General features: G+C 48.8%; 1 protein-coding gene across 9 annotated transcripts in view; it reads right to left on the bottom strand.

Moving 5' to 3' along the window:
- KALRN (kalirin RhoGEF kinase) overlaps positions 1-27,417 on the bottom strand; it is a 237,638-nt gene that overhangs the window by 50,212 nt on the left and 160,009 nt on the right. For 6 of the 9 annotated variants that reach the window (XM_040358301.1, XM_040358300.1, XM_040358298.1 and 3 more), the window contains 9 exons: positions 23,666-23,735; positions 22,369-22,455; positions 21,147-21,239; positions 20,993-21,043; positions 18,995-19,072; positions 15,743-15,928; positions 14,279-14,450; positions 10,809-11,044; positions 6,241-6,488 (listed from right to left, as the gene is read on the bottom strand). In XM_040358301.1, the coding sequence (XP_040214235.1) occupies positions 6,241-6,488; positions 10,809-11,044; positions 14,279-14,450; positions 15,743-15,928; positions 18,995-19,072; positions 20,993-21,043; positions 21,147-21,239; positions 22,369-22,455; positions 23,666-23,735 (1,221 nt within the window). Of the gene's footprint in view, positions 1-5,384; positions 6,489-10,808; positions 11,045-14,278; positions 14,451-15,742; positions 15,929-18,994; positions 19,073-20,992; positions 21,044-21,146; positions 21,240-22,368; positions 22,456-23,665; positions 23,736-27,417 lie in introns of those variants that run through there. The other 3 variants (XM_040358302.1, XM_040358303.1, XM_040358299.1) reach the window with 2 other exon arrangements.

Genomic DNA, 27,417 nt, shown 5'->3' with positions numbered 1-27,417 from the left:
CATATAGATGCTGATCCACCAGCTCCAATACTCTGGTAATTGCGGACCTGGAGCAAGAAAGCAGATGAAAATTTCTGAATTCACTCTGACTTTACTTGCTGCATGCTAGCTCGGGGTCAATGGCCCAGAAACCATGGAAATTCGAAAAAGCCCAGAAAACAGCATGCTCAGAAGGAAAATCACCATTGGCGGCCTCTGTTATAAACCATTGCTTCTTTCTGAATGTTACCACATTGATCCCATTTCCGGTCTTTACACAGATATTAACCCAGCCTTTGTGGGCTCTCATTTCAAAAACAGTGCAATTTGTTAATGAGTCCACTTCCACCTTAATAGGACTACAAACCCACTTCTGGGTGGACAATTTCCTTTAAGGATAACCACTTGCTTCTTTAAAAAATTAAGTCAGCATTAGACAGAACCCCAGAGTTTGGGTGTTGGCAGGTTTTTGCACACAAGAGAAGGATTTTTGTGTTGGTTGCACTACTGGACAAAAGTACGGTTAATTAAGGTAAAGGGGATAAAAGGTTAAGGCTTAGCTGGTCGGTCAAGTTTTAGGACGTATGGTTTCTAAGGTTAGCTTGAAGTTAAGGGTTAAGAATTTGGGCATAAGGTTCACTTTCAGGGTTAAGGTGGTGTTATGGTTAATTTAAAAGGTTTAAAGCTCAGGCAAGAGTCCAGTGAAGACTCCAGCTAAGGTTGGAGGTCAGAGACACATGGGCAGGCCAGCATTTCAATAACCCAACATACCACCCTCAGGCTGCTCTGTAATCAATAATTGAGTAGCTTTCACAGCGGAAGTGATTGGGTGGAGTTTGTATCAGGTTTAGGCTCGGTTCACACCTTAACCCGGCCGTGGATCCGTCCCTGCTCTCCGTTTCAGGGACGAATCAGGGACGAATCTATGCCTGAATTCTGCCCTGAAATGCAGCCAAAGACGCACAGTGCGCTCCGCAGCCACCCCGGAGATATGTGAACCGGCTCCATAGAGAGCCGGTCACAATTTCATGATATGCGAATTGGATGCAGTGAAACCCGCATTCCAATTCGCATTGGTGTGAACCCAGTCATAGAGAATGATTGTTTACCCAATACGGAACCTGACTAGCCCCAGACATTTTAACATTTATCAACCAATCAGAAACTCTGGTTGCTGAAAACCCTGCGTTAACTTCAAGCAGAAGCAGCACATTAACGGCATTGCTGGACTCAAAGTTCTTTATGGGCTCTCCAGAAACCCAATGGACTCGCGAGAAACCCAATGGACTCGCGAGAAACCCAATGGACTCGCGAGAAACCCAATGGACTCGCGAGAAACCCAATGGACTCGCGAGAAACCCAATGGACTCGCGAGAAACCCAATGGACTCACGAGAAACCCAATGGACTCACGAGAAACCCAATGGACTCGTTTTTTTGCTGGGCTATGAATGTCATCTCTGGGCCAACAATTTTCTTGTTGGGCTCAGAAGGTTCTCACTGGAAACATAAGGTTCTCAGTGAGCTCAGAGGGTCCTCACTCAATGTTTGTGAAGCCGCACACAGTCTGCTTAATGCGGACCTGCACTTTTAAAGGAAATAGAGGGTTATTTGTTAAATGGGACCTGTCAAGATATAAATATCTGGTTGCTGAAAACACTAGGCTAGCTTCAAAAAGATTAAGCACATTGTTTGGCATTGCTGGACTCACAAAGTTCTCTATGGGCACAGAAGGTCCCCAATGGACTCGCGAGGACCCCAATGGACTCGCGAGGACCCCAATGGACTCGCGAGGACCCCAATGGACTCGCGAGGACCCCAATGGACTCACGAGGACCCCAATGGACTCACGAGGACCCCAATGGACTTGTTTTTTTGCTGGACTAAGAATAACCTTGTTGGGCTCAGAAGGTTCTCACTGGGCACATAAGGTTCTCAATGAGCTCAGAAGATCCTCAAAGTCTGCCTAAAGCGGACGTACATTTTTAAAGTAAACAGAGGGTTATTTGTTAAAGGGAACCTGTCAAATTAGAAATATTACCAACCAGTTCTGACTCAGACTCTGGGGCTGTCAATTCTCAAACATTACTTCACTACTTGATTAGCGCTAGTGATGAACTCATTCGGCAAAGCTGTGAACTGAAAATGAATGGTTTACCGAGATATGTGCAGTTAGATAGTGTGATGTGCTAATCAGGAATCCAGCCAATCCTTTTCATGAATTGTATGAATCTCTACAGATATATCTACCCTTGGAGGAATCCAATAATTTGCAGTTCACCACACCTGCGAATGGAACCTATTGGAAGTAGTATGTAAGACAGACCCCAGATTTCACTAGATACATGCTTGTTTCAGGTCTGTGACTTACATAGCAGTGAAGGATGGATGGGAATAACAGCCCTGGGACCTGCAGCTGTTAGCAATGGACGCTACCACATTTCTATTCTCATGAGTGGAGATGAAAATGAATTCTTCAAACACAGAATATTGCAAATCCCTCTACTGAGATACTTTGTAGCTGTCTGGCTTTCTGCAAACTCTTACTGCCTATTAATACCCCAGTCAGGATGCCACGCTGGGTCTCTGCAGAGGGAAAAACCTCCCGGAAATCTCTCTGTGAGAAAACTTTACAATCAACAGCTCCTCAAATTAACATTGTATACAAGTTTACATAACTCTTTTTCCAGTTTAGTACCCAAAATAGATCTAGAAGGTTCTAGATCAGCAGAAGTGATTGGTGTATAATGTTATTTTCTGCTGGATATCTCAGCGTTTTCCCTATGGCTGTAGAGTATAGAGAAGGTTCCCCATTCAGGTCTCAGGGGTTCTCAAATCTGTTTGGTCTGCGGAAATCTTTATAACAAGTCACAGCTATGCCTACTCCCATATCCATTATTCATGTACCAGTAAGGGTTAAGACATTATATACGCTATAGTAGTGTCTGAAGAAGGGTGATGTGCGCCCTTTAGGTGCAAAGCGCCAATACAGCTTCTCTTGATTTCTTTGTTTTGGCTACATTGTTGTTCTTTGGCTTTAATGATCTTTGTCTACATTCCATCCTACTCTTTTCTGTATTGCTATGAGCTTTTCCAGTAATGTTGGGCATTGCCGTAGAACCACTTTTTGAAGACCATTTCACAGTCTACAGCCTTTCTAAACCTCTCTACCGCCAGAGGAACCCAGGAAACAATTTACAGATATCACCAGGATCAGTGAATGGGACATTTGTGGATCATGGTCATATCTGACACAATTAAACCCTGGCACTTGTACCACTTCTGAGTCCATAAACCATTTTATTGCCTGCCATGAGAAAGGGGGATATCTATGAGGGGTGATCAGTGAGAAGAATGTCCCTTACATTGGTGATCAGTGGGAAGAATGTTCCTTACATTGGTGATCAGTGGGAAGAATGATCCTTAGTTTGGTGATCAGTGAGAAGAATGTTCCTTACATTGGTGATCAGTGAGAAGAATGTCCCTTACATTGATGATCAATGAGAAGAATGTCCCTTACATTGGTGATCAGTGAGAAGAATGTCCCTTACATTGGTGATCAGTGAGAAGAATGTCCCTTACATTGGTGATCAGTGGAAAGAATGTCCCTTGCATTGGTGATCAGTGGGAAGAATGTTCCTTACATTGGTGATCAATGAGAAGAATGACCCTTACATTGGTGATCAGTGGGAAGAATGTCCCTTACATTGGTGATCAGTGAGAAGAATGCTCCTTACATTGGTGATCAGTGAGAAGAATGTCCCTTACATTGGTGATCAGTGAGAAGAATGCTCCTTACATTGGTGATCAGTGAGAAGAATGCTCCTTACATTGGTGATCAGTGGGAAGAATGTTCCTTACATTGTTGATCAGTGGGAAGAATGTCCCTTACATTGGTGATCAGTGAGAAGAATGTCCCTTACATTGGTGGCCAAGTGGGAAGAATGTCCCTTACATTGGTGGCCAAGTGGGAAGAATGTCCCTTACACTGGTGGCCAGTGGGAAGAATGTCCCTTACACTGGTGGCCAGTGGGAAGAATGTCCCTTACACTGGTGGCCAGTGGGAAGAATGTCCCTTACACTGGTGGCCAGTGGGAAGAATGTCCCTTACACTGGTGGCCAGTGGGAGGAATGTCCCTTACACTCGTGGCCAGTGGGAAGAATGTCCCTTACACTGGTGGCCAGTGGGAAGAATGTCCCTTACACTGGTGGCCAGTGGGAAGAATGTTCCTTACACTGGTGGCCAGTGGAAAGAGTGCTCCTTAGAGACAGCTAAAAAGATCACTGGTGTCAAGCCGCTAGCTCTGGAACTTTGTAGGCACCATCAAGCTGAAGAACAATCTCCTACTTCTCAAGGAACGTTTACCAACCTTTGGAGGAACCCTAGAGTTCCTTGAAACTCAGGTTGAGAATAGTTGCTCCATGGGTTGTAACAAAGAGCGAGTTTTCCCACACTGAAATAACAATGACCCTCCACAACAGGGGTGCCCAACCTTTTGAAGAGCGAGGGCCACTTAAGCAACTTGGTAACCAGTCGTGGGCCACATTGAGCAGAGCGGACAGATGACAGGTCACGGCTACTCTATAGGCCCTCCGATCCTCCCAGATGGAAGGGGACGAATTCCCTTCTGTTTTTCAGATTGGAGGTAGGCGTCGCTCTATAAAGGTGAATTGAGGGTCCCATTTGGTCGGGGCTAATCGCTTGAAAACGGCCCAAGACTGCTTTCACACTGATGTGCTGTGGTTTACCCACACCGCGGGCGCAGCGTAGTGCACCTGTGTCTATCCTGCGGGTTAACTGAGCTTTGCCATAGACTCCGCCTGTGGCCAAAGCCAGCGCTGTGGAGGAAGCATGGGCTTATGGGGCTCGGCTCCGCAGTCACTTTCTTCCTCTACCACCATCTTCATTCACAACACTGATGCTCTGGGATGGCGAGTCTGCAACCTGCGATCTGGGCTTGCCAACCCGCCATTCCAGAGCAGGAGGTCGCGGGCCACATCAGAGGGCTCCGCAGGCCACATGTGGCCCCCAGGGGCCGCTGGTTGGCCACCCCTGCTCTACAATAACCCATGGACTGTGTAATGGCCTCCAAAAGCAATATCCAACATTATCAGTGAAAGCCTTGAAGAAGGGGTTCCAAACCCCCTGACAAGTGCCAGGAACCTTCAATTTTCTGGGTATAACTCTTCACTAAAGGTGACTACAGCCCACCCCCGCTGGCAGACCACAGTTTGAGAACCCCTAAATGTGCAATATTATCCCCCTTAATTCTGCAAAAACATTTTCCAAAAAAACCCCCACAGTGCTTCACAACAACCAATCCCCCCCCCCCCACCACACAGTTAACAGGCATTAGTGATACAACCAAGAAAACCAAACAAGCAAAAAGTCCAAAAAACTGTGAGTACCTCGTGAAAACATGCGCATCCTGGTGAAAATTTATTTTACATATTTAAAATAGTACATTTAAAATTATTAGTTACAATACAGGTACAATGATGAACATTGCGACTAGCGTTATATATTGCACGATCTGACGTCATCAATAGGACCGAAGGGTGGGGGGGAGGGATGGGGGAGATTTTTATTTTTGAATTTTTTCTTTTTTTTCTTAAATAGTGCAAAATACTTTATACAGGAATGTACTTGGGGTAGAGGGGGGGGGGGGCAGGGGAAAGGGGGCTCTTCGCAAAAACCAAATATTTTACATTTTTACCGTGAACATATAATATTAAAATAAAACAGAAAATAAAAGTCCAAATTAAAACAAAACAAAAAAAAAAGAATAAAAGTTACAGGCTGTACATTAAAATTGCCACAGACAATATATAGAAAATCTCCTCTTCGAGGAGTTGGGTTTTAGTCCGACGTAAAAGCCACCAATTTACAGAATCGGTAATATATGGCACAAAGTCCAGTTCAGACAGTTCCACGTTCTGTACAAAACCGATGACAGAACTCGTCTTTTTTTTTTATTTATTTTTAAATTTTTATTTTTTTAACCTTCTTGTAAATCTGTACAATTATCAACATAAAAAAAAAATGATAATTATAAAAAAAAAAAAAAAAAAGGGGGGGGAATTGAGTTTCCTGCACGGCGGGGAGTAGTGTGCCGCGCTCGCAGGTTTCCACATAAAAAAAAAACAAAAAAAAAAACGCATTTCTTCCGACAGCACTGTGAACAACAAAAAAAAAAACCAGCAGAATTTTTTTTTCCCATAATCCACTACTGCTTCTGGGGCAGCCGTGTGTGGCACTTACTTGATGCTTCTGTCGCTACTGTCAGCAGAGGTCTTAGTAATTTGCCCCAAAACGGAGCCGGGGATCCAGCCTTCCGCCGCCGGGGAGTGGTTGTTGGCGGGCCGGTAGACCAGGAACATGTTCTGCTGGTTGATGGCCAGGATTTGTACAATCTCCCCCTGGTAGACGCAGATCTCGTTCTCTTTCAGTGCATAGTAGTCCTGAACAATCGCCATGGACGCCGCTCCGTTACAGCCGGACACCTCGTTCTGAGGGATGAGGGGGGGAGGGGGGGGAAGGAGGAGGAGGAGAGAACGGACGTTAACACAAGCGGGAATCGCCACCGAGCTGTTCAACGGCAAACACCGGGACCGCAACAGGTTATACCAGGAGGGAAAGAAAAAAAACGTAAAGGAGACAGAAGATGGGATCGGATTAAAGGGGCACTCCGGAGAAACACAGAAATTGTACATTTACATTCACTTAGGGGGTCCTCATTGCCTTCATATACACCCCCCCCCTCCCCCGACATTCATCTAGTGCACCTGGCTGCTCCGCCCGCTGGGACTGCTATATCCTAAACGGCCTGAATGTCAGCATTTTCTGGTTCCTTTCTCAGCTTACCTAGGGACGTGGCACCAGAGAGGACTAAAGAGAGCCGCAGTCATTTCCCCGTAGAAGAAAAAATCCTGGGCGGCCGCACACCGTTGAAGGCATCTTTATTGATATCTTATGTGGCAGATGAAATCCGATACACTCACTTCATGTTACAGAAAACAGGAAAAGCTTCCGACGCGTTTCACGCCGTATGAAGGTGCTTAATCATAGCTATGATTAAGCACTTCCATACCGGGCCTATTCTGGCACTTCTCTCCTACATGTAAAAAAATCAACATTTTGTTTGCTAGAAAATTACTCAGAACCCCCCCCCCCCCCCCAAACATTATATATGTTTTTTTTTTAGCAGACCCCTTGGGAATAAAGTGGCGGCCATTGCAACTTTCTATCTCGCACGGTATTTGCGCAATCATTTTTCAAACGCCTTTTTTTTGGGAAAAAAAAAACGGTTTCATGAATTAAAGAAAATAACAAAACAGTAAAGTTAGCCAAATGTTTGTGTATAATGTGAAAGACGATGTTACGCCGAGTAAATAGATACCCAACTTGTCACGCTTTAAAACTGCGCACACTCATGGAATGGCGCCCAACTTCAGGACTTAAAAATGTCCACAGGCGACGCTTTATTTTTTTTTTACAGGTTACCAGTTTAGAGTTACAGAGGAGGTCTAGTGCTAGAATTGTTGCTGGCGCTCTAACGCACGCGGCGATACCTCACATGTGTGGTTTGAACGGCGTTTACATATGTGGGAGGCACTTGCGCGTGTTTTCGCTTCTGAGGGTGAGCTACCGGGGACAGGGGCATTTAATTGTTTTTTTTTTTTATTATTATTATTATTTTTTTTACCTATTTTTTTTTTTTTTTACACTTTTTTTTACACTTTTTTTTGATCACTTATTTCTATTACAAGGAATGTAAACATCTCTTGTAATAGGAACCTATTGTGACAGGTCCTCTTTATGGAGAGATGCAGGGGGGGGTCAGTAAGGCTGGAGAGCATGAGATCGGGAAAAAACAATTCACCGATCTCATGCTGACAGCCGCAATCGTGGCTTTGTTTACCTCTGGGTACCCAGGTGTGATGTCATAACGTCGCGCCCAGGCCTCTGAGGGTCAGGAAGATGACTGGTGACCATCTGGTCACCAGAAATCCCCATTGTCGTGAGACGGACGTCCCCTCCCGTCACCTATAAGAACGATCAAGCGGCGGAACTGTCACTATGAATGATGCCTGTAGCTGCCCCCATCATTCAGATATTTCCCCCCAAAGGTCATATGACATCCAGCGGTAGGGAAGTGCTTAATCATAGGATTAAGCACCTTCTTACGGTGTGAAACGCGTCAGCGTCCTTTCTTGTTTTCTGTAACATGAAGTGACTGTATTGGATTTCATCTGCCGCATAAGATATTAATAAAGATGCCTTCAACGGTGTGCGGCCGCCCAGGATTATTTTTCCTTCCTTTCTAGTTCGTTGCAGAGCCGGCCCCTCTAAGTTCCTAAAAGGGGCGTGTGCTTTAGAGGACTGGGGTTTGGAGCGGCAAACCTTCTCTATTACCCGCAGAAGCCCTGTGAAAAGCCTGCCGAGTCTGGCTGCCATAAGCTGTGTAGGGCTGAAATTGCTGACCTTTCTTCATTCTGAAAATGCTAATTTTCTGGCTGTTATGTCACATTTTCTGGCTTCAAGGCTTTAAGAATAAAGCAGGACAAGAATAAACAAGGATGCCGGACTTTCCAGCTATAGATAGCAGGTCCAGTGGGGCAACTCAAAGTATTGAAGACAGAGGATCAGCATAACAGCCAGACAATTAGTATTTTCATAAGCAAGCAATGGCAGACCCTGCAGACTGGGAATGCTGAATACATAAAGTAAAGCCCCCCCTCCCCCACGGTCAGCGACTATTATCACTCCACAGGCTGGAAGCTCTGGAATGGTTTCCTGTACATGTCGCATTTGGGCTCTGGAGGTGTCACCTTAATTCTCAGCACACAACGCCACCCAATAAGAATGGTAGAAGGGGCGGGGTTAGACATCAATGGTTACACAGGAAGAAGGGGCGTGGTTAGACACCAATGGTTACACAGGTAGAAAAGGTGGGGTTAGACACCAATGGTTATACAGGAAGAAGGGGCGGGGTTAGACACCAATGGTTATACAGGAAGAAGGGGCGGGGTTAGACAATGGGTACACAGGTAGAAAAGGTGGGGTTAGACACCAAGTGTTACACAGGGAGAAGGGGTGGGGTTAGACACCAATGGTTACACAGGAAGAAGGGGCGTGGTTAGACACCAATGGTTACACAGGTAGAAAAGGTGGGGTTAGACACCAATGGTTACACAGGTAGAAGGGGCGGGGTTAGACACAATAGGTACACAGGTAGAAAAGGCGGGGTTAGACACCAAGTGTTACACAGGGAGAAGGGGTGGGGTTAGACACCAATGGTTGCACAGGTAGAAGGGGCGGGTATAGAATTGTATGGTTACACAGGTAGAAGGGCGGGGTTAGACACTAATGGTTACACAGGTAGAAGGGCAGGGTGAGACACCAATGGTTGCACAGGTAGAAGGGGTGGGGTTAAAGACCAATGGTTACACAGGTAAAAGGGGCGGGGTTAGACACCAATGGTTACACAGGTAGAAGGGGCGGGGTTAGACACCAATGGTTACACAGGTAGAAAAGGCGGGGTTAGACACCAAGTGTTACACAGGGAGAAAGGGTGGGGTTAGACACCAATGGCTACACCGGTAGAAAGGGCGGGGTTAGACACCAATGGTTACACAGGTAGAAGGGCGGGGTTAGACACCAATAGGTACACAGGTAGAAGGGGTGGGGTTAGACACTAATGGATGCACAGGTAGGAGGGGCGGGTATAGAATTCTAAGGTTACGCAGGTAGAAAAGGTGGAGTTAGACACCAATGGTTATACAGGTAGAAGGGCGGGGTTAGACACCAATGGTTATACAGGTAGAAGGGCGGGGTTAGACACCAATGGTTATACAGGTAGAAGGGCGGGGTTAGACACCAATGGTTATACAGGTAGAAGGGCGGGGTTAGACACCAATGGTTATACAGGTAGAAGGGCGGGGTTAGACACCAATGGTTACACAGGTAGAAAGGCGGGGTTAGACACCAATGGCTGCACAGGTAGAAGGGGAGGGATTAGAGACTGATGGCTGCACAGGTAGAAGGGGAGGGGTTAGAGACCAATGGCTGCACAGGTAGAAGGGGAGGGGTTAGAAACCGATGGCTGCACAGGTAGAAGGGGAGGGGTTAGAGAACGATGGCTGCACAGGTAGAAGGGGAGGGGTTAGAGACTGATGGCTGCACAGGTAGAAGGGGGGGGGTTAGAGACCGATGGCTGCACAGGTAGAAGGGGGGGGGTTAGAGACCGATGGCTGCACAGGTAGAAGGGGAGGGGTTAGAGACAGATGGATGCACAGGTAGAAGGGGAGGGGTTAGAGACTGATGGCTGCACAGGTAGAAGGGGAGGGGTTAGAGACAGATGGATGCACAGGTAGAAGGGGAGGGGTTAGAGACCGATGGCTGCACAGGTAGAAGGGGAGGGGTTAGAGACCGATGGCTGCACAGGTAGAAGGGGAGGGGTTAGAGACAGATGGATGCACAGGTAGAAGGGGAGGGGTTAGAGACTGATGGCTGCACAGGTAGAAGGGGAGGGGTTAGAGACAGATGGATGCACAGGTAGAAGGGGAGGGGTTAGAGAACGATGGCTGCACAGGTAGAAGGGGAGGGGTTAGAGACCGATGGCTGCACAGGTAGAAGGGGAGGGGTTAGAGACCAATGGCTGCACAGGTAGAAGGGGAGGGGTTAGAGACCGATGGCTGCACAGGTAGAAGGGGAGGGGTTAGAGACCAATGGCTGGACAGGTAGAAGGGGAGGGGTTAGAGACCAATGGCTGGACAGGTAGAAGGGGAGGGGTCAGACAGAACAGTTTACCTGGACATATTGTTTACCTGGCTGGAGTCGTACTTGTCGGTAGGCTGGTACAGATCATACCCTGGGCTGCCATTCGAGGTAGGTGCTTTCCGTTGCGATAGAGACGGGTTTCGCGGCAGGTTGACGCATTTCTCAGAGCTGACGGGGGTGGTGGAGACGGGTCTGCTGCTGGGAGTCGGCGCCCGACTCAACTGGGGTTTGTTCATGGCGGCGTTGCTCTCCTTCCGCTGATATTCTATTGGCGATTGCAGAGCTGGAGGCGGCACAGGGACGGAAAACATCATTGTCTCACATTAACGTCATGCAATAGAGATCTGCCGCAAATCCCGCAACGCTCGCTGCGAACATTGCGGCGGACAATAAAAAAAACGGCATTCAATTTATTTATTTTTTAGTATTTAAAAAAAGGAAATTCTTTGTTAACTTGTAACAGATTCCATGGAGGAGGATCCGTTCACTGAACGCACACATGCACGCTTGTTCAGTATGACAATGCAAAAAGCGGTGAACCCCCCCCAACAGCCAATCAGAATTCATCTCCCCTTGAGCAGACTAAGGATGCATGCTAATTTTTACCCCCCCCCCCCAGAAAGCTCCCATAGGGGGAACTCAGCCGTCGCTCTCATTGCATGCACAGGCCGAGCGCGGCGCGGATTTCGTATTATCGCACGCGGTGAGATCATCATTCCGACATTCATGAATCACACAGAGGTAAGAGAGCGGACTTACTAGGAGGAGGGGGCAGGGCAGCCGTGAGAGGGAGAGAGAAGCACAGAGTTAGGAAAAGGAGAGAACACAGGAAGAGAGAAACTTATCACTTCTAAGAAAATCAGACAATCTGGACAGGGATTGGTGGATGGGCCCCAGGGGCCGGCTCTACCAGGGGCCCCAGTGGGCGCATTGGACCCGGGCAGCACTCAGAGGGGCAGCAAGATTTTTTTCCAGCAGTTTTGTGTCATGACGACAACTGCCCCCCGTGACACTCCACCTGCCCCTATACTACCCTAACCCACCCCTATACTACCCTAGCCTGTCCCTATACTACCCTAGCCTGTCCCTATACTACCCTAGCCTGTCCCTATACTACCCTAGCCTGTCCATATACTACCCTAGTCCACCCCTATAGTACCCTAGCCTGTCCCATATACTGCCTTATCTTATCCATTCAACACAACCCGAGCCTGCCCATATCCTACCCTAACCTGCCCATATACTACCCTAGCCTGCCCATATACTACCCTAGCCTGCCCATATACTGACCCAGCCTGCCCATATACTACCCCAGCCTGCCCATATACGACCCTAGCCTGCCCCTATACTACCCTAGCCTGTCTATATACTACCCTAGCCTATCCATATACTACCCTAGCCTATTCATATACTGCCTTAGCCTATCCATATACTACCCCAGCCTGCCCATATACTACCCTAGCCTATCCATATACTGCCTTAGCCTGTCCATATACTACCCCAGCCTGCCCATATACGACCCTAGCCTGCCCCTATACTACCCTAGCCTGTCTATATACTACCCTAGCCTGTCCATATACTACCCTAACCCACCCATATACCACCCTAACCCACCCATATACCACCCTAGCCCACCCATATACTGCCCTAGCCCACCCATATACTGCTTTAACCCACCCCTATACTACCCTAGCCTATCCATATACTACCCTAGCCTATCCATATACTACCCTAGCCTGCCCATATACTACCCCAGCCTGCCCATATACTACCCCAGCCTGCCCATATACTACCCCAGCCTGCCCATATACTGCCTTAGCCTGTCCATATACTACCCTAACCCACCCATATACCACCCTAACCCACCCATATACCACCCTAGCCCACCCATATACTGCCCTAACCCACCCCTATACTATCCTAGCCTGCCCATATACTACCCTAGCCTGTCCATATACTACCCTAGCCTGCCCATATACTGCCTTAGCCTGTCCATATACTACCCTAGCCTGTCCATATACTACCCTAGCCTGTCCATATACTACCCTAGCCTGTCCATATACTACCCTAACCCACCCCATATACTGCCCTAACCCACCCCTATACTGCCCTAACCCACCCCTATACTGCCCTAACCCGCCTATATACTACCCTAGCCTGTCCATATACTAACCTAGCCTGTCCATATACTACCCTATCCAACCCATATACTGCCCTAACCCACCCCTATACTACCCTAGCCTGCCCCTATACTACCCTAGTCCACATACCATTGAACATAATAATGGTCTGTCATATAATTTTGCATATAGACAAGGTGCTGTTGCATGTAAATCTGGCTTCCTGATAACTTACATTTCAGTTTTAATTATCATGATATAAAATAATGGATGTGGGGGGCTTTAGGTGGGCGTGATTTTTTTTTTGGGACCCGGGCAGCACAGTGTCTTGGGCCAGCCCTGATGGTCCTCCATAGACAATGACCCACGGGGACCATCCAATCTCCAGTTACATTGTCCTGAATATATGGTTAGAAGCACCTAGTAAAAAAAAATGAATTTGTTTATGATCTTTATTGGATAAAAAACACTGGATGCTTTCCAACGCATTTCAGGGGATGAGCCTCGCTTCTTCAGGGCCTTTTAAAACAGTTTGTGGAGGAATCACAACACAATTCGGTGTAATGCTTGGATTAAGGCTAAAAACTGGAGACCTCATTGGGGAAAGCAACAGTCTCCAGAGTTTTTTAGAGCCCTGGAGAAGGGGGGGGGGGCGGGTGTCCATTACCTGAAACGCATTAAAAAAAGATCATAAACGAATTCCCGAGCCAGATAACAATTTCCACTAAACACTTCCAGACACATAATCAGGATTTCACCCTCTGAGGAGCGATTGCTCTATGGCTGGGATCTCCAAACTACGACCCTCCAGCTGTTAGGGAACTACACGTCCCATGAGGCATTGTAAAACTCTGACATTCACAGACATGACTGGGCACGATGGGAATTGTAGTTCCTGAACAACTGGAGGGCCGTCGTTTGGAGACCCCTGATCTATGGTGACCGGAGAGGGAGCAGCCTAGGACTACACACATCATACTGGTTACTTCCCTTCAAGGAGAAATCTTGGGATTTACACCAGAATCGATCCTCATTCCTATTGGTCCAGCAAAATCACATATCAATCATTACATTGGACGGTGTCTAGAATTTCTACACCGCTGGAATACAGGACAGCAACATCTTAAAAGCTCATAAAAGATAAAGTCCGGCTAGTGGTAGAACACCCATAGAATTGGCACCTCATCCTGTGGCCAACCAACTGTTGCGGAACTGCTAATCCCATGAAGCATTGCAAGGCTGACAGTTACAAGCAAGGGATGGTGGGACTTGTAGTCCAGCAACAGTTGGAATGCCACAGGTTGAGCAGCCGTGGCATAAGGTCCCCCCCCCCCCCACTTAGCACAACCACCAAGAACAGCAAATCTACAAAACACGTCCCTCGGCTCCCCACTCACCGTTCACAAAGTCTCGCTGGGTTTCCAACACTTGACCGATGTCCAGCACCCAGGCCTGTTTGATCTCGGGGTTGGCGGCCTGGAGAATGACGCGTTCCGTCGACTCACGGCTCCTCAGAGCAAACTTACTGGGGTCGTTGTCAATGTTTTCCTCCAGGACGAGATAGTTCATCTGTCAGCAAAAGGCAGGAGGAGGTTACAGGGCAGAAGACTACAACATGGATTCCAAAGATTCACCCAGAATTCACTGCTTATGGTTTTTTTTTCTTCGAGGACTGTGCAAGGGGCCAAATGGGCCCCCAATAATAATAGGTGTGTATGAGATCACATTGGGGTACGGGGAGAGACAAACTGCAAAGGGGGAGGCTGAGGAAGAGGCCAAACTGAGCCACCAGGGAAGGGACAGGCTTTAGAGGGACCCCTGGGAAAAGGCCACACAATTCCACTCCTGGAGTGGACACCCTGAGCCACCAAGAAGGTAATCTGCTGTATAGAAAACCTACAGAAGGGGCCTGCTTCCGAGGGACTCCAAGATGGGGGCCACACTGAGCCACCAGGGAAGAGGCCTACAGAAGAAGGACCTCCCCGTTGGCGCCAGCGCGAGGAATAGTTCCCTGCCGTTGGCGCCAGGGGCAGGAATAGTTCCCTGCCGTTGGCGCCAGGGGGAGGAATAGTTCCCCCGCCGTTGGCGCCAGGGGGAGGAAAAGTTCCCCCACCGTTGGCGCCAGGGGGGAGGAAAAGTTCCCCCGCCGTTGGCGCCAACGGGAGGAAAAGTTCCCCCCGCCGTTGGCGCCAGCGGGAAGAATAGGTCCCCCCGCCGCTGGCGCCTGCGGGAGGAAAAGTTCCCCCGCCGTTGGCGCCAGCGGGAGGAATAGTTCCCCCGCCGTTGGCGACCAGCGGGAGCAATAGTTCCCCCGCCGTTGGCGGCCAGCGGGAGCAATAGTTCCCCCGCCGTTGGCGGCCAGCGGGAGCAATAGTTCCCCCGCCGTTGGCGGCCAGCGGGAGCAATAGTTCCCCCCGCCGTTGGCGGCCAGCGGGAGCAATAGTTCCCCCGCCGTTGGCGGCCAGCGGGAGGAATAGTTCCCCCGCCGTTGGCAGCCAGCGAGAGGAATAGTTCCCCCGCCGTTGGCGACCAGCGGGAGGAATAGTTCCCCCGCCGTTGGCGACCAGCGGGAGGAATAGTTCCCCCGCCGTTGGCGCCAGCGGGAGGAATAGTGCCCCAAGTGCTGGATAAAGGCATGTATTGAATTGTATTGTGACTGTACTGTCTTCCCTGATGTAAAGCGCTGCGCAAACTGTTGGCGCTATATAAATCCTGTATAATAATAATAATAATAATAATAAAGGTCCGTATTCAGTCCACAATTCGGAGACCACCACTATAGACGGACCCCAGACGTTGAGCGCCTCACTCAGACGTTCCCCTTAGGAAGACCTCCAGGTAGAGGACGGTAGATGTCTCACCTTGATTCCTTTTTTGAACATGTAGCCGGGGTTGGACGATCCCCTCCGGAGAAGTTCACTGAAGATGACGATCTGTTCGAACAGGAAAACTCTCCGTTCTTTAGGCCGAGACTGGAGTCCGGATTCCTGCTCAATCACAAAGAACGTGTCCTGCTGGAGCAACTTCCCCTGAGCGGTCAGCTTTCCCTGAGGACAAGAATAGGCGAGAATTGGTGTTCCTTCTTTAGCTTCTCTCACACACATAGGCCGGGATACATTCCACTATTCACCGACAGTGCATTCAGGTGCAGATCTACTTCATTGAAATACATGTGTGCAAAGTTCCGGGGGCCAGGGGACCTACGACCGGCCGGTACCGGGTCCCCAAAGTCACTGGAGAAATGACCGTTTAACATGGGAGTCTATGGAAGGGGCGCCCGGCTTTGAAAAATCGGTGCTCCCCAGCCGTAGGTCCCCCGGGCAACAAACTTTGCACACTTGTAGAGGGAGAGTGGGGCTGAATGTGTGCCAAGATTGGTGTCCAGAGGACCTACGGCCGGCCAGTACCGGGTCCCCAAATTCTGGGAGATCAGGCGCAAAAAGGTGACTTGAGTATAAGCCGAGGGGGGCATTTTCAGCACCAGATAAAAAAACTTGGCTTATACTCGGGTATATACGGTATATATATATATATATATATATATATATATATATATATATATATATATATATATATATATATCTATCCCCCTCCCTCTTTCTCTATATATTTTTTTACTTGAGCTTCATATAGATAATTTTTTATGGTAGAATATGCTTTTACTGCACTGCCCCTTTAATGTTCCTATGCTGACATATCTTTGGGCGCAGTAGGATTAATGGCGGCGAATCGCGCATTGCGCAGTAGAAAACGGGCAGTGAAGCCGGAAAGGCCCCACTGCCCTTTTCCCTTAGTGAGAATGGCAGCGCCGGGACCCGGTCCAAGGGACGGATCCCGATCCCTCCATAAAGAGTACCTGTCACCACCTATTACTGTCACAAGGGATGTTTACATTCCTTGTGACAGCAATAAAAGTGATCAAAACGTAAAAAAATAAAAATAAAAACACAACAAAAACACAATTTAATATTATAAAAATAAATAAGAAAAAAATAAATACAATTTTTTAAAGCGCCCCCCTCCCCGCGAGCAACAAAGAAAACGCTTACGGAAGTCGCGCCCGCATATGAAAACGGGGTTCAAATCACACACGTGAGGTATCGCCGCGATCGTCAGAGCGAGAGCAATAATTCTAGCACTAGACCTCCTCTGTAACTCCAACCTGGTAACCGTAAAAAAAAAAAGTTTAAAGCGTCGCCTATGGAGATTTTTATGTACCGTAGTTTGTCGCCATTCCACGAGGGCGTGCGATTATAAAGCGTGACATGCTTGGTATCTATTTACTCGGCGTAATGTCATCTTTCACATTATGCAAAAAAATTGGGCTAACTTTACGTTTTCATTTTTTTTAAATTCATGAAAGTACATTTTTCCCAAAACGTTGCCTTTAAAACACCGCCGCACAAATACCGTGTGACATAAAATATTGCAACAAATCGCCATTTTATTCTCTAGATTCTCTGCTAAAAAATATATATATATAATGTTTGGGGGTTCCAAGTAATTTTCTAGCCAAAAATGCGGATTTTAACTTGTATACAGAAAAATGTCATAAATAGGCTTAGGCATGAAAGGGTTAACAAATATTAGAAGCCGAAAGAACAAAACTGACCTAAAACAGCGCCGCCTCCGTTCAGTCAGCAGGGGGCAGCACACAACCTTTATTTTTAGTTTATCAGCCCTTGGCTACAATGTAATCCCATCCGCTGAATCCTCCGATTACAGATCACTGACGAGTTATTTCCGGATTATTACCGTCATCTTCTTTTATAGTGAAACGTTTTCACAGCACGCCCTGTCTACATAACAATCGCATGAACGCGCTGCATTTCCCCGCCGGTGGCTCAGCGCAGCGATTAAACCAGCTCGGCGTGTTACATCATTACATTGTTGACAAGTTTAACTCGCAAATTAACATGTTTACTAATTACAAGGAAACGGCATTTGTAAAAGATCAGAGCAGGAGGAGGAAGAGGTGTCAATGAAAGAAATGTCGGTGAGCGAGAAGGGCGGAGCCTCCGTTGCCAAAATAATCCGCAGATTATAAAAATAGCAGCATGAAGGAAGCAGGGATTTTATGGGCCCTGAAAGATGCAGCAGGGACTATTGGTGTCATAAAGGAGGCAGTGGAGAGTATGGGGGACCTGAAGGACACAACGAAAATACTGGGTCACTAAAGGGCACACTTGTGATAATCAGGGTCCTTAAGTAGACAACAGGGAGTATTGGGGCTCGTCTGAAGGATGCAGCTGGGATTATTAGGTACTAAAGTACAGAGCAGGGAGTACTGGGGACCTGAGGGATATAATGAGAGTATAGGGGACCCAAGGGACACAGCGGGGGGATATTGAGGCCTTGAAGGACACTGTGGGGGGTATTGAGGCCCTGAAGCATGCAGCTGGGATTATTAGGATCCTAATCCTACAGCAGGGAGTACTGGCGACCTGGAGGGTACAGTGGGGAGTATTGGGGACCTGGAGGGCACAGTGGGGAGTATTGGGGACCTGGAGGGCACAGTGGGGAGTATTGAAGACCTGGAGGGCACAGTGGGGAGTATTGAAGACCTGGAGGGCACAGTGGGGAGTATTGGGGACCTGGAAGGCACAGTGGGGAGTATTGGGGACCTAGAGGGAACAGTGGGGAGTATTAGGGACCTGGAGGGCACAGTGGGGAGTATTGGGGACCTGGAAGGCACAGTGGGGAGTATTGGGGACCTGGAAGGCACAGTGGGGAGTATTGGGGACCTGGAGGGCACAGTGGGGAGTATTGGGGACCTGGAGGGCACAGTGGGGAGTATTGGGGACCTGGAGGGCACAGTGGGGAGTATTGGGGCCCTTTAAGATGCAATAGGAGAATTGGGCATCTAAAGAACAACACAGTGGAGAGCATTGGGGTCCTGAAGGATACAGTGGGAGTATTGAGGATCTGGCAGGCCCAAAGGGGAGTATTGGTGACCTGAAGGATGCAGCAGAGAGTACTGGGGACCTGATGCACATAGCAGGGAGTTTCATGGCCTGAAGATTGCAGAAGGGAGATTTGGCATTCTGAAGGACACAGCAGAAAGTATTGGGGACCTGAAGGATGCAATGGGATATTGGGGGGATCAGACTCACCTCAAATCCCTGAAGTCGCCCCAAGTTCATCATGTCATTGCAGCGTTTGGGTACAAGGCACATTAACTCCACCGATTTCTATCAGACAGGAAAACGTGGCAGAGATTGTTTATTCTTACTCAGAGACGAAGCCAGAGGATCAACATTACAGCAAAACTCATTTACATTAAAATCACCAAGATTAGGAAATCCACCCCCCCCCCACCATTTTATGTCCTTGTCTATTCCTCCAACTTGGATTCTGGAGATTCCAAAATTCATCTCTCCCCTCTTCCCAAAAATAAAAAAACGTTGTATATGCCGACTCCACTCCGGCTCTGCGCTGATATATCACTTTTAGTTACATAAAGAGATATATTGGATCTTTGAACAATCTGGTGTGACCATAAAGGTCTGAACCGGGATTGGAATTTATTTTTATTTATTTGCTGCAGATTTGTTTTGGATTAATAAACATTCAGCCAATGTGGTGTCCAGATCAGAGGTTACACCTGTGTAATTATGTTACTTTGTATCTCTCCGATAGCCAATCGTTACTTTGCATCTCTCCGATATCCAATCATTACTTTGTATCTCTCTGATATCCAATCATTACTTTGTATCTCTCTGATATCCAATCATTACTTTGTATCTCTCTGATAGCCAATCATTACTTTGTATCTCTCCGATAGCCAATCGTTACTTTGCATCTCTCCGATATCCAATCATTACTTTGTATCTCTCTGATAGCCAATCATTACTTTGTATCTCTCCGATATCCAATCATTACTTTGTATCTCTCTGACCGCCAATCATTACTTTGTATCTCCCTGATATCCAATCATCATTTATATCTCTCTTAATCCAATCATTACTTTGTATCTCTCTGACCGCCAATCATTACTTTGTATCTCTCTGACCGCCAATCATTACTTTGTATCTCTCTGATATCCAATCATTACTTTATATCTCTCCGATAGCCAATCATTACTTTGTATCTCTCTGACCGCCAATCATTACTTTGTATCTCTCTGACCGCCAATCATTACTTTGTATCTCTCTGACCGCCAATCATTACTTTGTATCTCTCTGATAGCCAATCATTACTTTATATCTCTCTGATATTCAATCATTACTTTGTATCTCTCTGGATAGCCAATCATTACTTTGTATCTCTCTGATATCCAATCATTACTTTGTATCTCTCTGATAGCCAATCATTACTTTGTATCTCTCTGATATCCAATCATTACTTTGTATCTCTCCGATAGCCAATCATTACTTTGTATCTCTCCGATATCCAATCATTACTTTATATCTCTCTGATATCCAATCATTACTTTGTATCTCTCTGGATAGCCAATCATTACTTTGTATCTCTCTGATATCCAATCATTACTTTGTATCTCTCCGATATCCAATCATTACTTTGTATCTCTCTGATATCCAATCATTACTTTGTATATCTCCGATATCCAATCATTACTTTGTATCTCTCTGATATCCAATCATTACTTTGTATATCTCTGATATCCAATCATTACTTTGTATCTCTCTGATATCCAATCATTACTTTGTATATCTCTGATATCCAATCATTACTTTGTATCTCTCCGACAGCCAATCATTACTTTGTATCTCTCTGATATCCAATCATTACTTTGTATCTCTCCGATATCCAATCATTACTTTGTATCTCTCTGATATCCAATCATTACATGTATCTCTCTGATATCCAATCATTACTTTGTATCTCTCTGATAGCCAATCATTACTTTGTATCTCTCTGATATCCAATCATTACTTTGTATCTCTCTGATAGCCAATCATTACTTTGGATCTCTCCGATATCCAATCATTACTTTGTATCTCTCTGACATCCAATCATTTCTTTGTATCTCTCTGATTGCCAATCATTAGCCCCCATGACGCATTATTCCCCATCACACGGCGGTCTGAGAGTGACCCGCCTGTCGGTGAACGCCCGTATCGCCCCGACAGACACCCCCAAATACAAACCTCAAGCTCAGAGCATTCCAGACCGGCCTTCTGACTGTACTTGAAGAAATCCTGTAAGACAAAGAGACGCGTTACCGCAGGGGGTGGAGATAATGGTTATAGATCGCAGTGGCGGGAGAGAAGGGGGATGGGCCGGGTGAGAGGCGGAGTTTACCTTTAGCAGCAGCTGGTACTTGGTTATCCTCTGGATGGGTTTAATGAGGAAATCGCTGATATTGAATCTCTGGTTTATCTCCTGCTTCACCTCCTACACAAAACGAGAGAATCAGACATTAGAGATGGTTCTGAACAGCGGCAGAGCAGAGACATGTGACAAGAGGCTGCAGTCCTGAGCAGACGGACTCGGACTAGCTATTGAAAGAGGACTTGTCAGATTTTTTTTGGGGGGGGGGGACAGAATGCTCAGTAATCACAGTACTCCCCCCGACAATGCTTTTCTCTCTGGAAGGACGGGTCCATCTTTGTCCAGGCATCACCCACAGTCACCATCTATTTCCTGGAGTTAGATATCGGCTCAAACATGACACAATCATGGGGGGAATCGGACTTGGTTGTCTTCCCCTTATGCAGAGATCACATCACCAGGTGCCTGGGCCGGCCTTTCTCCATCGAGGAAATCATTTTTAGCTCTGGAGGAGCCCCCCCCCCCAATATTCATTAGGGGGGGAGGTCAGTGGGAAAAAATGTCACTTAAATTAAGAATAGGTTCAAAAAAGTATATATTGTAATCACATACAAAAGACTGAAATATGCAAGTGTACAATATTTGTACAGAATAGACTTAGAAAACTGTCCCTGAGGAAGGAGCCAAATGCCTCCGAAAAGCGTCGGTGGTTCTTTGTGATTCTGACTGTGCTCTATTATGTACAAATAAGTATATTGTACCCGTGCACATTTCTATCATGTCATTTCTATTGAAAAAAAACTTTTTTTTATTTACTCTTTTATGTGATTACAACAACATTTATACCATTTGTAGACCTTTATACTTTTTTGAGCTGTTAAGGTCCCAGTATATGGGGGATCCTTTTCGCTATATATTGCTTATATGGAGACGATGACTAGCACTACAGTAAACTTCTACTTGTACTTAATGGCAAGAATGTCACCCTACTTGGCTCTGCCAAGTGGTGGTTGCGCCGGAACTATATCGGCACCACCAAATGGTGGCATCTTTGTCCTGGGAGCGATGGACGGCCTTGTCGCAGCGCCGGCGTTGCTGCCGCTTGTTGATTGGCCACTCAAGCACCCAGCGCTTTCACCTGGGGATGAAGAGATTCCTCGGCTTACACTCTTTGCCCCCCCGGCAGCTGAATGGACCAGCTGAGCATTGGAAGATCTGTGAAATAAAATAACGCCAGCTGAAAATTTCCTACCTCAAAATAAGAGTCGTATTCTGCGACAACGTATTCCGAGCGAGGTTTGTTTTGGCAATACACTACGTACATCAGCAGCTTCCTCTCCTGTAAAAACAACGGACATAAAGGACCGGATAGGAGAAATAATGAACATTTCTGACCTTTCATATGCTTATATATTGCTGCCCCCCCCTCAAGTTACATTTGTGCGCATGCCATCAGAGCTCACAGTGCGCACCGCCCCAGATCTCTCAGACCACACGCCTCCCCAGAGCTCACAGCCCGCAAAGCCCCCCCAGAGCTCACTGACCGCAACGCCCCCCAGAGCTCACAGACCGCAACGCCTCCCCAGAGCTCACAGACCGCACACCCACCGAGCTCACAGACCGCACACCCCTACCGAGCTCACAGACCGCAACGCCTCCCCAGATCTCACAGACCGCAACGCCTCCCCAGATCTCACAGACCGCAACGCCTCCCCAGATCTCACAGACCGCAACGCCTCCCCAGATCTCACAGACCGCAACGCCTCCCCAGATCTCACAGACCGCAACGCCTCCCCAGATCTCACAGACCGCAACGCCTCCCCAGATCTCACAGACCGCAACGCCTCCCCAGATCTCACAGACCGCAACGCCTCCCCAGATCTCACAGACCGCACACCCACCGAGCTCACAGACCGCACACCCACCGAGCTCACAGACCGCACACCCACCGAGCTCACAGACCGCACACCCACCGAGCTCACAGACCGCACACCCACCGAGCTCACAGACCGCACACCCACCGAGCTCACAGACCGCACACCCACCGAGCTCACAGACCGCACATCCACCGAGCTCACAGACCGCACACCCACCGAGCTCACAGACCGCACACCCACCGAGCTCACAGACCGCACACCCACCAAGCTCACAGACCGCACACCCACCGAGCCCACAGACCGCACACCCACCGAGCCCACAGACCGCACACCCACCGAGCCCACAGACCGCACACCCACTAAGCTCACAGACCGCACACCCACCGAGCCCACAGACCGCACACCCACTAAGCTCACAGACCGCACACTGGCCACCCCCTGAAGCTTACAAGTCCGCACACTGCCCCCCCACCGCAGAGCTCACAGCCAGCACACCTCCGGACCTCAGTCTGCACATTGCCCCCCCCAGACAACCTCACAGTCCACACGACCCCCCCCCCAAGCTCACAGACGGCAACGCCCCACCCCTTCACCCCCAGAGCACAGAGTCCGCACCGCCACCCATGGAGCGCACAGTCTGCAAACACAGGACATACTGTCTGGCATGCTCACCTGTTTAATGAAAAGCGGAGCGAGGCGATCCGGGTCCTTCAGGCATTGTTCTAATTCTGCCATGAAAAAACTGATGAGGAAAAAAAAAACGAAAAACATTATCCAGAGCCAATCAGACAGACAGACAAGAACAGGCAGAAAACGTCACCAAGGCCAACTCCACCATAAACCTTCTGAATGGCAAGTTAATTCTCTCTTCTATAATTGGCAGTTAAAGAGACCCTGTCACCAGACAGCAATATTCCCACAAGAGGATACGAAGTAACACTGGTGTAGATTCAGGTAGCAATTACGCCTGCGTATCCCTAGTTACGCAGCGTAATTGCTAAGTAGCGCCGGCGTATCGACTTTCTGTATTCAGGAACCTTGATACGCCGACTGCAGCCTAAGATATGACTGGCATAAGGCTCTTATGCCGTCGTATCGTAGGCTGCATTCTTACGCTGGCCGCTAGGTGGCGTTCCCGTAGTGGTCAGCGTAGAGTATGCAAATTGCATACTCACGCCGATTCACAACAGTACGCGCGCCCGGCGTTCGAATTTTACGTCGTTTGCGTTCGTCGGTTTTTGCGTAAGGCTGCTCCTGCTATTAGCAGGCGCAGCCAATGCTAAGTATACCCGTCGTTCCCGCATCGCGATTTTTGAAAATTACGTCGTTTGCGTACGTGAATCGTGAATGGCGCTGGACGCCATTTACGTTCACGGTGAAGCAAATGACGTCCTTGCGACGTAATTTACCGCAATGCACGTCGGGAAAGTTTCCAGACGGAGCATGCGCACTACGTTCATGGCGGGAACGCGCCTAATTTAAATGATCCACTCCCCCTACGGGATCATTTAAATTACGCGTGCTTACGCCGGCCACTTTTACGGAACGCCCCCTGCAAATTACGGAGCTACTGCTTCGTGAATGAAGTGTAGCGCAAGTAATTTACGGAGGCGTACCGTAAAAACGGAACGCTGCGCCTCCGTAAGAGTGCGCAGCCCTACCTGAATCTACCCCATTGTTTATAAACATTGATCAGATGGGAGAGATACAAAGTAACATTCTCACTTTTGTATCTACCTTTTCTGCAGATGAATGAATCTCCCCTCCTCCACAATGGAGAGGTGATTGTACAGAGGAGGAGAAGCAATACATTGATGACTTCTCCTCCTGTCAATTGCTTTAATGCAGTACACCTGATTGGCTCTTAGTGCTGCCCCTTCCTCTCCTAGACTAAGCTCTGCTGCACAGAGAAATAACAGGCTGAGAAGTTAAATCCAGGAATTTATAGTAGTTGTACTTAAAGGGTTAAAAGGAGAGAAGTGAAAGGAAATGAATAAATTCCGATCTCTCCGGTGTCATCGTTTAATGAACATTTCTGGGATTGTTACTTTATTGCTGGAACTGTGTGTGACATGAAAGTTCTGGTTATCGGAGGGTGTCGGGGCGGAGGAGGGTACCGTCCAGGCCGCCCCCTCCTGATGAAATATGCGAACACTGGGAGCCATTGTTCCTTGTAATGACAAACTCCCAGATAATGATTCCTAACCGTTCCGGCATCCTGCCGCTTCGCTGTGTCCTGAGAGGACGCAATCACCGCTACGACCTGCACACCGAAACCGCAGGAGAGGACGCAATCACCACTCCGAGCTGCACACCGAAACCGCGGGAGAGAGGGACGCAATCACTGCTCCGACCTGCACACCGAAACCGCGGGAGAGGACGCAATCACTGCTCCGACCTGCACACCGAAACCGCGGGAGAGGACGCAATCACCGATACGACCTACACACCAAAACCGCGGGAGAGAAGGATGCAATCACCGCTCTGACCTGCACACCGAAACTGCGGGAGAGGACGCAATCACCGCTACGACCTGCACACCGAAACCGCAGGAGAGGACGCAATCACCACTCCGAGCTGCACACCGAAACCGCGGGAGAGAGGGACGCAATCACTGCTCCGACCTGCACACCGAAACCGCGGGAGAGGACGCAATCACTGCTCCGACCTGCACACCGAAACCGCGGGAGAGGACGCAATCACCGATACGACCTACACACCAAAACCGCGGGAGAGAAGGATGCAATCACCGCTCTGACCTGCACACCGAAACTGCGGGAGAGGACGCAATCACCGCTACGACCTGCACACCGAAACCGCAGGAGAAGACGCAATCACCGCTACGACCTGCACACCGAAACCGCAGGAGAGGACGCAATCACCGCTACGACCTGCACACCGAAACCGCGGGATAAAAACACGCAATCACTGCTACGACCTGCACACCGAAACTGCGGGAGAGAAGGACGCAATCACCGCTACGACCTGCACACCGAAACCGCAGGAGAGGACGCAATCACCGCTACGACCTGCACACCGAAACCGCGGGAGAGAAGGACGCAATCACCGCTACGACCTGCACACCGAAACCGAAGGAGAGGACGCAATCACCACTCCGAGCTGCACACCGAAACCGCAGGAGAGGACGCAATCACCACTCCGAGCTGCACACCGAAACCGCGGGAGAGGACGACGCAATCACCACTCCGAGCTGCACACCGAAACCGCGGGAGAGGACGACGCAATCACCGCTACGACCTGCACACCGAAACCGCGGGAGAGGAGGACGCAATCACCGATACGACCTGCACACCGAAACCACGGAAGAGAAGGACGCAATCACTGCTCCGACCTGCACACCGAAACCGCGGGAGAGAAGGACGCAATCACCGCTCCGACCTGCACACCGAAACCGCGGGAGAGAAGGACCCATTCACCACTCCGACCTGCACACCGAAACCGCAGGAGAGGACGCAATCACCGCTCCGACCTGCACACCGAAACCGCGGGAGAGAAGGACGCAATCACCGTTCCGACCTGCACACCGAAACCGCGGGAGAGAAGGACGCAATCACCGCTCCGACCTGCACACCGAAACCGCGGGAGAGAAGGACGCAATCACCGCTCCGACCTGCACACCGAAACCGCGGGAGAGAAGGACGCAATCACCACTCCGACCTGCACACCGAAACCGCAGGAGAGGACGCAATCACCGCTCCGACCTGCACACCGAAACCGCGGGAGAGAAGGACGCAATCACCGTTCCGACCTGCACACCGAAACCGCGGGAGAGAAGGACGCAATCACCGCTCCGACCTGCACACCGAAACCGCGGGAGAGAAGGACGCAATCACCGCTCCGACCTGCACACCGAAACCGCGGGAGAGAAGGACGCAATCACCGCTACGACCTGCACACCGAAACCGCGGGAGAGAAGGACGCAATCACCGCTCTGACCTGCACACCGAAACCGCAGGAGAGAAGGACGCAATCACCGCTCCGACCTGCACACCGAAACCGCGGGAGAGAAGGATGCAATCACCGCTCCGACCTGCACACCGAAACCGCGGGAGAGAAGGACGCAATCACCGCTACGACCTGCACACCGAAACCGCAGGAGAGAAGGACGCAATCACCGCTACGACCTGCACACCGAAACCAAATCTCACCATTGTGGGAGGGGCAGAGACACAAACTACTGCAGGAAACCTCCCCATTGTGGGAGGGGCAGAGACACAAACTACTGCAGGAAATCTCTCCATTGTGGGAGGGGCAGAGACACAAACTACTGCAGGGAAATACCATTGTGGGAGGGGCAGAGACACAAACTACTGCAGGAAATCTCTCCATTGTGGGAGGGGCAGAGACACAAACTACTGTAAAGAAATCTCACCATTGTGGGAGGGGCAGAGACACAAACTACT

Source organism: Rana temporaria, chromosome 6 (assembly GCF_905171775.1).
Source record: "Rana temporaria chromosome 6, aRanTem1.1, whole genome shotgun sequence".
Lineage (NCBI taxonomy): Eukaryota > Metazoa > Chordata > Amphibia > Anura > Ranidae > Rana > Rana temporaria.
The sequence above is the reverse complement of the archived record's forward strand: the minus strand, read 5'-3'. Positions and strand labels throughout refer to the sequence as shown.